Here is a 10532-nt window from a genome sequence, read left to right on the forward strand (position 1 = left end):
TCTGTTTTCACCTAAATATTTTAATTTTGTGATTTTTCATACTAGGTATGTCCTCTTTTGTATTTCGAGGAATGGACTAGAGTCACACAAGATATGTAGGCATGGTTGGGTTTTGATCTGTGTGGCCGAAAGCACCCACGCAGGTGAAATTACACCTTCATGGAAGTACCATAGAAGTACCGAGATAGCATTATCATTATTTTTAATGTTATTAGGTTTTGTTAGTTTTCCTTTAAAACATTATTTTTTTAAAAACTTGCCCCATTTCAATATTCTTTTTAAATTAATTTATTTTTAGTTTTCAACATTCACCTCTGTAAGATCTTGAATTTCAAATCTTCTCTTCCTCCCCCCTTCCCAAAACGGTGTGCAATCTGATACAGGCTCTACATTCCCATTTTAACATTCTAAAGGTTACATTTTCCATTGAAGAAGACATCTCATTTTATAATGGGGATCAATGGGAAAATCAAATTCCTTTAACAAAAATTCCCAGAAAAACTCTTGTCTCCTAATGCCCTTTACCCACAGGCATGATCACCAGAGAGGGAGGCTCTCCCCAGAAATTTGTCCTCTAACTAAAAGTCTTCCATCAGTTTTTCTATACTAGCCTTAGTTCCTCTTCTCCCAGATCTTTGTTACTTACTACCTGTGATACCTTGGGCAAATTATTCAGTCTCTCTGGATCTCGGTTTTCTCAATTCTTATAAGAAGGGATTGGATTAGATGACTTCAAAAGTACTATGATTCTATAATATGCTAATGGATAACCTGTGTTATTTAGAAAGAAAAAAAATACATTCCACAAATGCTAAAGATCTCTAATTTAGGGTGGGGTTACCCCTGTATCTGTACCTTAAACTTTCTTCCCATTCTTGCTTTTCCCTCAATTCAAAGGCTGTTATCCCCTAGGTTATTTCCCAAGGTTGAAGAAGTCATTCTTACAGCTCCATTGGGGTACAGAGGACTTCCTCCTAAAATGTAAAAACCTATCAATCAGTTGGCAAGTATTTATCAGGTTACTACTGTGGACTTAGGCACTAGGGATGAATGAATCCTTATACACAAGTTTACCTTCTTTCGTAATGAGTACTTTCCAACTAACTTGGTGATACTGGTGTGGACTTCCAAAGACCTCAATTTGTCTCTTTACTCATCTACCCTCCTAGTGGCAGGTTTCCTGGTCCTGGTACCACCTCCCCCCAGAGAATGATCTTTGCTGGAGGTATGACAACTAATTTAAGTTGGAAAGCTTGGTTGTACTGCTCATTTATCATTTAGCAACTTGTTGCCTCTTATTTATTTTATTTTCCCACATGTGACAGATTTATTTAATCTGCATTATTCATTGTTTTCCCAGGTCATGACAGATTAGGAACCCAACTCCCTCATTTTAAATGAGGAAACTGATTCTGAGAGGTTGTAACTTAAGGTAGCCCAAAAGCAGAAATTAAATCCAGTGCCCTTTCCCCTAGTACATACATCTTGTTTTCCACAATGAGACTGTTGGTTTTTAATCTTTGACTTCATCTTCTATAACTCTTAGTACAGTGCCTAACATACTGGGCATTCAATATTTTTTTTTAAATTCATCCATTTTAGATTCTATTTCCCATAAGCCTTAGTATCTTTCCAAACTTAGTCTTCCCCCGTCTCTCATCTTATGTACAAGCCTTCTCTGAGCCCCCAACATACACATTCTTTCTCTGATTTTGTTTTCCTCTCTCTTTGTGTCCCCCCTATAAAAGTTACTCAGTTGAGCTCTTGGGAGGATTCCCTTGTTTCTCCCTCCTCCAGCCCTGGAGGAGACAGTCTCCACCTGGCGGCCATAGGGAGGCAATGACAGGCAGGTTGTCTCCAGTTCACTGTAGGATTTCAAGCATGGTTTGTTTTGTTTTGGGAGGAGGGTGGTGGTGACTGTGTTGAAGAAACATAGAAGCAGAAATCCGAAGGGGTACTGGAGAAGGGGATCCATGTGTCCATCCCCAATCTTATCACCATTTCTCCAATTCCCAATTCATACAAAGATCCATTCATTAGAAAGCATTTATTGAGCACCACGGTAAGAACGATATTCTAAGGCCCCCGTTTCCCAGGCAAGTTAAGCTAGTTTTCATTTAAAGGCACTGAAACTGTCCTCTAGATTTGATTGGCTCAGGCTTCTAAAACTTAAGGCAGCTAGGTGGTAAAGTAGATAGAGCTCTGTGCTTGGAGTCAGGAGACTCAACTTCAGATCTGGCTTCAGACATTTTACTAGCTATGTGACCCTGGGTCAGTTGCTTCACCCTATTTGCCTCAGTTTCCTCATCTGTCAAATGAGCTGGAGAAGGAAATGGCAAAGCACACCAGTATCTTTGCCAAGAAAACCCCAAATAGGGTCACAGAGAGTTGGCAATGACTGAACGGCACTAAGACTTGAGTCAGTTGGGTACAAAACAGCCCACATTCTAGAGGCCAGAGCTCCCCTGTCAGTTGTCAGATCACAGGCTAGCAGAATAAACACTGACACCGAAAGGCTATGCTCAGCTGAATCAATGCTGTATCCTGAACATCCCTTCACTGCTTTAAGTGTCCTTTCCCTACCATGGCTAAATAAATCTTCTTTTGTTAACCTTTAGCTGGATTTCGTGAGTGTTTCATTTGTTCAAATTTTAGACCTAAGCTACCTACCCAGCCCACAATAGTTACTGCGTGTTCAGAACTGTTAGGTGATACAAAGGCAGGTGGGATGCAAAATGATAAGCAATCTAGTCTCTACCCTTGAGGATCCTACAGTTTAGTTACGAGCAGATATACTTAAAATATGTAAGGAATACAGTATTTGATGAAGTGATGGAATGGGTAGAATAGATTAAGTGCTTCTGCTGAGCTGAGAATAGATTCTACAATGCTGCTGAGTATGAAAGAGATTGCTGCGGACAACATAAGACATCTTTATTTACTCTCTGCTTCCCCCAAAACACCCCATCCCCCAACCCCAAATGTTTAAAACTCCCATCCAGCTCTGACAGGAGCTGAACTGGCTCTCTTCATGCTTCTGTACCAACCAACTCCTGCCTGTGTCCTATACAGAGAGAAGATACTAATCTGCCACTCTATCCCATTTTAACCTGAAGCTCCTTTGGGTCAACTAATACCTTCCACTCTTAATTTTTAGAGGACAGTTGGCCATGGGGTGAGATACCTTATCTCAATTACTTTGACTCCCTCTTTGGGAGCCTACAAAGAAGACTCTTCTGTACATGTTAGAACTACCCTGTAGTTTCCCATGGGAAAGACTGCCTCTAAAGAGCTTGGTTCTCCATTAGCTTTCCCACATCCTTTTAAATCAACTCTTCCTTCCCATTCGCCCCAACCACTGGCACATTCCCATTCTTAAACACATTCTCCAGTACTTCTCCCTCCCGGTAGCATGTTCCCCAGTCTCTAGGCCCCGCTCTCAAATTCCTCTACTGATGATGAAATCTCCAACCCTTCTCTAAAATAGGAAAAATACCCACTTCACCATGTCCCTGGAGGAAAGTCTAAATGAAGAGAGCAGAAAGTTGCATGCAGATTTTTTCCAGTTTGTTTCCTTTCTCCACCCACCGCTTGGCTGAAACCTTTCCCTTCTCCAGCTCCCACTGGCTTCTGAATGGCATCTCTAATCTTTTTCCTAACTGTGACTCCAAGTAAGACAGGTGGTTGACTACACTCCAGACCTAACAGTTCCCAGGGTAAAACAGGCATACCCCCAGAATTCATCCAAGACGTTGCTCAAAAGCCTAGTCTTGGTGTATGAGGCAGAGAAAATACAGTTTTTGATGTAGTGGTAGAATAAGTGGAACAGATAAGTGCTTCTGCATGACATTTAGCTAAACCGAGCACAAGCCCAGTCTCGATGGATGATATCAGACGTGTGGTTTTTGTTACACTCAGTACAAGACCAAGAGGTTTCATTTTTGTCACAGGAACTTGCAATGTCTGTTGATTTCCCAGTTTCAAGGTGCGTCAAGAACTTTCCCCAAACCCTTGGTGATTTGTTTTCCCACTATTATCCTAGAGAAGAGGTGGGCCGGTTATAGGCACAGATGATTAAATTCTTATGGTATCCTAGCCCTCCTAAGGCCCTTGCTTGCTTCCTCTCTGCCTCTCTGCTTCACTTTGAGGCAAGATTCTTTACCCATTTCCCTAATGCCTGCTTCAGTACCTCTTCACAGGAGAGAAATAAAGAAGACTCCAGATTTTCCTGTACTCTCACCTTATTAAGGAAGTTGCTTGGGTGAAGTTAATCTTACTTTGTCTGGTCCTGACTAAAAAAAAATCTAATATCCTCAGTGTGCTATGTGAAATGAGGTTAAGTACTCCTGAGTTCCCAAAGGATTGGGGGCCTTGGTGGAAAGCAGGGGCTGAGAGTTAAGAGTTCAAGAGTGGGATGGAGAACTAGATTTAGGCTTTCCCCTTTTCCCCAGGGCACAGAGACTGAGCCATACACCCTGTTCTCTCTCTAGTCTACATATTACATGTGTATCTCCTTATAGTTCAGTGAGGTCATCATTGAAGTACAGTAACAAGGCAGGTGTGAACATCTCTGAGTCCATGTTAAGGCTTTCGAACTCTCGATCCTCATCGGCAATCCCATTTTGCTCCAGGGTCTTGTCCATGTCCAGGTTGACACCATTAAACTTCCAAGTATAGCTGGCAGCATGAGCATTGTAGGGGAGATATCGGTGCAGGATTTCCCACATGGACTCCAGTTCCCCCACCTAGATGAAGGGCCAGAGTTCTGGAAGGATCCCATAAAGGCAACCCCACAGCGAAGGCAAAGAAAAGCCCGAGGAAACAGGCTAGAATTCTTAACCTGCAACATACTCAGAGGCCTGGAGGTCCTAGGATGCAACACCTTCCAGAACATAGAATCCTAAAGGCCTCGTCTTCACAATCACGACTTCTCTAGCAAAACCTCAGAAGGCACCCTTCCCCACTCCCAGAATCCTGCTGCTGAAAGGCTATCCTCTACTTCCTGCGTGGAACCACAGCTCTCAACATTCTACTGCCTCAAACTGGCCCCCGAAGAGCCCAGGCCTAGTTATCTTCAGCAAACCGGAAGAATTTGGGGGATATTTCGGATAACATACCCCGCCCCAGACTCCCTAACTTTGGAGCATCTTCAAGGGGAAAAGGCGCTCCTGGACCCGCAGTCGGCCAGACGGAGGGTCCGATGGGAGGATTCGATTTCTCTTCCCTATTGGGGGCAGGAGCTTTCTCCCACTCATCCCCCCCCACCCCCCCAGCTTCTCACCTCCAGCGTGTGCTCCTGAGAAGTGAGCGTGTTGATGATGCGAATGAGCCGGGTCTTCTGGGAGAGCAGCCCCACCTCGTACTGGGCCTGTCTCCACCACGGCGTGCCAAAGTCATTGGCCCAATCTGAGCGGGGCAGCTGCGGAGGGATGTGCACGAAGCGCCCCCTGGGGGTGTAATACTTGAGGCAGCCGGTCAGCGGATCTATGTGCGTTCGGATCTTCCCGGAAGGAAAGGCACGGATCAGCGCCCCCACGCGGTGTCCGCGAGGCTCTCCATCTCTCCCCGCGACCCCACCCCCCCAGCCAGGGGACCCCGGCACTCACATCTCCGGTAATGGGGTCAAACCAGTGGCTGATGTCCTGTCCCGCCGCCTCCACGATGGGCTTCATCAGCACGCTCCCTGCGGGGAGGGGTGCAGTAGCAGCCCGAGGTCAGATCCTCTCCCCCGACCCCGGGGACACCCCCTCCCCGCCGCCTCTCCGCGCCTCACCTCTGTGCTCCTGGGCCAGCGAAGTGAGATTGTACACAGAACCCAGGTAGGTTACCCACAGGTCGTCGGCCGTGTTGTGCCTGGCCACTTCGGACATATTAAAGTAGCGCCGCCGAAAACGGCGCATGTTCGGGCCGGCCACGAGCCCCCGGGTCGGCTTTTCCAGGATTTCGCTGTTTTCTATATCCAGCATCGCTCCACACTCCCGCGACTACGCCCTTCTTGGACTCGGAAAACTCTGCCCTCTACTTGTAGCAACCTCCTCTCAGGGGCACCCTCGGTGCTTCCACTACCCACCTCACCGCACCCCCACCTCCCGCCTCCGCTCCTCCCGTGGGGGAGGGGGAACGCGGTTTCCTGCTGACATGGGAACCATTGTCCTTTGCGAGCCACCGTCCACGGGATTGGCAGGCCGGAGTAAAAGAAAGATCTTTCCCTCTCCGGGAAAGGTGGAGGGACGGGAAATGTTGCAGTGCCGCACAGCTTCATGGGAACGGTAGTCCGGCTCCCTAACGCCCCAAAATGGAGTTCCTGATTAATGGGGACGGGAAGCAGAGAACACGAAGTGAGCGGGACATACAAATAGACCCTGTTTGCGTCCACGTCCACGGTAGACGGCACAGCTTGGGACTAAGTACAGATTTCACGAAGTAGAGCGACACGAGGTGAGACAAAAGTCTCGAGTGTCCTGAGACGGGTTGGCGTTGAGGTCAAGCTTAGTGGTTTTCTCGCGATACTTTGGGAGTCCGAGGAGGATGGATCGGGGTTCTGATACCTGACTTTTTCGGCGAGATACGGCTACTAGAAAGCAGGCGGAGCTCTAGAGAAGCACGAAGTTGCCAAGGAGACGGGAGCACTCGAGCTATTGGTTTGGGTGGTATCGCGAGAGAGAAGAGGGCGTGGAACCTAAATCCTCTTCGAGACACGCCCTTCCCCCTCCCCTCCGTTTGCTCTAGTTCCCGCGAGATTTCAGACTGCGCGCATTAAGCGCTTCTGGAGAAAGCGAGGAGGGGCCCCGGAGGAAGAGCCGCCGCCGGTGTCTGATGGCAGGAGCTGGGGCGACCGTACTGCTGCGAGAGGAGAACGGCTGCTGCAGCCGACGCCAGAGCAGCTCCAGCGCTGGGGTCAGCAGCGGGGCGACCGGAATCGGGAGAGGGGGCAAAGCGACGGGAGGACAGGCGTAGGGAGGAGGCCAGGGCAGGAACTACAATCTCCCGGCAGTCCTCGGTGCAGCTCTCCCTCGTCCCAGTGCGCTTGGGCTGCCGGGACTCTCGGGAGATGTAGTTCTGCCGGATCTTCCGGCCGGCTGAAAGCTGTGTCCTCCCTCCCCCCGGGCTGCAGGACTCCGACGGGGAGCGCGAGGACTCGGCGGCGGCCGCTCGCGCGCGCAGGCGCTTGGAGGGCCTGCTCAACAAGAACATGCGCATTCGCATGACAGACGGGCGCACCCTGGTGGGCTGCTTCCTGTGCACGGATCGGGACTGCAATGTCATCCTGGGCTCCGCGCAGGAGTTCCTCAAGCCCACGGGTCAGATCGCGTGCGCGTGCCGGTGCTCGGGCCCCTGCGCCTGGGGGTGGCCCCGGTATACCTTTCGACTGCCCGCCCGAACCCGGGCTCTTCCTTGCTAGCAGAGTAGCCGAGGCAGCGCCCCGATTTGGGAGGCCTGAGATCTGGGTTCTGGGCTTGGCTTGGCCGCTTTTCTAAGCCCCAGTTGACCTCCAGAATTGGAGGGAATTCCGCTCCACCCGCCTTGCAGGGTCGTAAGGAAAGTGCCTGGTGAACTAGAGGCTGTCACGTGGGCTAGGCCTTAGCTACCTTCCACAAATGAGATGGGTGATGCCTGAGGTCACACCAAGCTTGTAAGGAGAGGCAGGGCGTGGCCGGCCTAGGGCTCTGTCCACGGCCAAGTCTGTGATCGATTCAGAAGGGGTGGCTTGGCACGTTCCCTGACACTCCCCTCACATCCCCCCGATTTCTCTTTCAGATTCTTTCTCAGCCGGGGAGCCCCGTGTCCTGGGCCTGGCCATGGTTCCTGGGCACCACATCGTTTCTGTTGAAGTACAAAGGGAGAGCCTGACCTGCCCTCCCTATCTGTGACTCTTGGCCCTCGGCCCCCACTAGGGAGTTCAGACTGGGAAGCTGTGATTATCTGTCTTGCCTTCATGTTCCCTCTTTCATCTTCTGATTAAAGCCTGTGATCTCCTGACCTTGTGCTGCTTGGGTGGGGAGGGTGGCTGGGAGGCCAGCAACTCCCTGACCCTGATTCTGGGCCACGGAGAAGAAAGCAAAAAGCGGCTTCTAGTTTTGAAGGACCCAGAGTGATGCTCATTACAAAGAATATACTGTCCACTGAAACCAGAGCAGCGAGATAAGCTCTTCCCAACTCCTTTCCTCCCCCCCCATCCATCCCCAGGAGTTGGCTGGGAAGAATAGATAAAGTACTGCTACATAGTCCTGACCCTGCCACTAATTTGCTGTGGAAACATGGATAAGCTACAGCTCTTTTCTGGGCCTTAGTTTCTTTGGCTGTGAATGATGGCATGAACAACTTTGACTTTCTTTTGGGCTTGAGCACCTAGAAGATGTGGCTATACCAAGCTTCTTAAGGAGAATGAATCTCTACTTTTCATCACAGGACCCCTAAGTGAAGTTGGTCTCTTTGCTTGCTGACTCCAGATTGTCTCAGCAGGAAAAGGGTGGGTTGGTGGGGAAGGATGTAGGACAGGATCCTTGGGAAATTTCAGGCAGTGTGGTTGCCAAAAAGCCTGGTTGTGGAAGTTTGTCTAGAATAAAACCCAGGAACACACCTGCCTTCTGTAGCTGCTCAGTTCCATTCTCCCATATGTGCACACGTACCCCAAGGCCTTAAGGTGACCCAAGTGGGAGGGTGTGGGGACCCTCCATCCTGTCTTCGGTGTCTCATTGTTTCCAGCCCCGGCCTGGCAAGACAGAGTTCTTCCTGACCGGGGTTAGAGAATAGACAACTCTCTTGGCCGGGACACCTGGTCCCAAGGGGAGCGAGCAAGGGCTGGGAGCCAGAGGTGGAGTTCCCATCTACTAAGCCAGCAGTGAGTGTGGAAGGTTGAACCCCAGGAACTGGCTTGGAGGATCTGGCCAGGAAACCCTTACTGATAAGAGTGGAAGGTCTAGTGGTCCTTGATTTTCCCAGCTTCTGCAAACAGCAAAGGGAGTGGTTACTTGTCCACAAAATTCTTTCAGAGATGGCAATTCACTTCTGCTCACATCTAAAGTTGCCTGGTTTTCTAGATCCCTAGAAAATTAATGTTCATACCTAAAGACTCGAGTCTGAGACTGATTCATTAATCTTTTATTCATGAACCCCCCAATAGCTCATTTAGTCCCCATGTTCAAATGTGCATGGAGGAGAGTTCAGCTGTACACGAGGGAAGGGAAAGAGGCTGTCCAAAGATGGGGCTTTTTCATGTTTAGTCCAGATTAAGGATGTTTTTCATTGGGACCAATCCAAACGTTCCGTTTCCCTTTAAGTCTGATTCGGACAAGGAATTTATCCAGATGTAAGGACTGGATTTCTACTACTCCCTAGACAACACAGGCTCCTAGAGGTTTACGTTGGCAGTTAGGGTGGATCCTACCTAAATTGGGGAAAGGAGCTCCCTTTCAGACCCAAACCTTGCCGGTGGCAGTAGGGAGGGATTGGGATGCTTGTGGGGCTCCTAGAGTTGGGGGGTGGGGGAGTCCCCCATCCTGGTAGATGGCCCGGCTGTAAGGTACCAGGCAGTCAGCAAGGCGGAGGCGGCAGTAGAGGCGGCGGTAACCAGCTAAGGCAAGAATCAGCAAAGGCACCAGGAGCAGGAAACCCACTACCAGCAACACTGTGAAACCTGGGTCCTGTAAGTGGGCAGTGCAGGGGGGTGCCTGAGAGCGCAGGAACTAGGATAGAAGAGAAGTGGAATAAGTGGGGGACCCAGACACTAGGATCTCTAAAATGAAGAATGAAGTATTAGATCTCTATCCAGGGAAAGGGGGTGGGAGGCTGCATGAAGAGATCAGATTTCTAAGGTTGGGGTAGGATCCCTAAAATTCTTTAGGTTGGGGATCGAAGTCAGTAGGTGGGAACGTGTACCCAAGAGAACTCTCATCCTCCTAAGTAAGATCTCTGCTCTCAACCCCTCGAAGATCTAACTAGCCCGATGTTTCTTTCCCTAGAGTAGAAGGCCCAATTCTGTACCTCACCCCCACCCCACTAAGCCAAAGAAGGGTAAGGCAAAATCCAGGGGAAGATGGGAAAGAGGCTACCAGGGCAGAGCTCGTAATTACCTTTGAGTGGCAGAGGAAGCCAAAGCCCAGCATGAGGACAGCAGGCAGTAGCACTGTTCCTAACACCACACCCAGCAGCAAGAGGTTGAAGACAGCCACAAGCAGATTCTGGGCTGTGACCAGCACGGCACAGGCCCAGCAGTCCAGTGGGTCTCGAGGTTCAAAGCCCCCACCCCCACTGTAAGGTGGCGGCTGATGAGCCCTAGGGCCTTCTGCCATTGCACCCGGACCCTGGCTGTGTGACTTCTGTGTCCAACCATTATATAGCAGTCATCCTCCGTTTCCTGCCCTCCCCCTGGCCCAACCCTCTCCTCACTCACACTCCCACCTTACTTATCCTGGAATGTGGCTCTGGGTTTAGGTCCCTCCACCCCCTCATTTTTAGGTTGGAGTCTGGAGCCCTGGACATTCCACAAATGTTTCTGGGAGATGTATGTGTAGGGGCTATCTACTCAACTC

The 10532-nt window shown here is 49.8% G+C and overlaps 3 protein-coding genes across 3 annotated transcripts; 1 reads left to right on the forward strand and 2 right to left on the reverse strand.

Moving 5' to 3' along the window:
* Nucleotides 1–2913: 2913 nt before the first annotated feature.
* LOC118857317 (cytochrome b5 domain-containing protein 1) lies at nucleotides 2914–6262 on the reverse strand. The gene is given in 7 exon segments (XM_036767999.1): nucleotides 2914–4745; nucleotides 5282–5500; nucleotides 5607–5683; nucleotides 5774–6014; nucleotides 6017–6092; nucleotides 6094–6202; nucleotides 6205–6262. Coding segments are annotated over 7 exon segments (1011 nt in total). The 3' UTR covers nucleotides 2914–4514.
* On the forward strand, nucleotides 6251–7981 carry NAA38 (N-alpha-acetyltransferase 38, NatC auxiliary subunit). Its single transcript, XM_036768000.1, is given in 5 exon segments — nucleotides 6251–6376; nucleotides 6378–6438; nucleotides 6730–6897; nucleotides 7115–7301; nucleotides 7759–7981. Coding segments are annotated over 5 exon segments (594 nt in total). The 5' UTR covers nucleotides 6251–6311; the 3' UTR covers nucleotides 7872–7981.
* Nucleotides 7982–9081: 1100 nt separating this feature from the next.
* Nucleotides 9082–10292, reverse strand: TMEM88 (transmembrane protein 88). The gene is made up of 2 exons (XM_036769030.1): nucleotides 10074–10292; nucleotides 9082–9686 (listed from the first exon to the last, which is right to left on the reverse strand). Exons 1-2 carry the CDS (start codon nucleotides 10290–10292, stop codon nucleotides 9414–9416), a joined length of 492 nt encoding a protein of 163 aa, XP_036624925.1. The 3' UTR covers nucleotides 9082–9413.
* Between the last annotated feature and the right edge of the window lie 240 nt (nucleotides 10293–10532).

This window comes from Trichosurus vulpecula, chromosome 7, assembly GCF_011100635.1.
Source record: "Trichosurus vulpecula isolate mTriVul1 chromosome 7, mTriVul1.pri, whole genome shotgun sequence".
Lineage (NCBI taxonomy): Eukaryota > Metazoa > Chordata > Mammalia > Diprotodontia > Phalangeridae > Trichosurus > Trichosurus vulpecula.

What these genes read in the sequence shown, in the direction of transcription:
- TMEM88 (XM_036769030.1), bottom strand. Translation starts at nt 10,292, where the DNA reads ATGGCAGAAGGCCCTAGGGCTCATCAGCCGCCACCTTACAGTGGGGGT. An exon ending in GCTTCCTCTGCCACTCAAAG is followed by an intron (nt 9,687 to 10,073) that starts GTAATTACGAGC and finishes CTTCTATCCTAG; the next exon opens with TTCCTGCGCTCTCAGGCACC.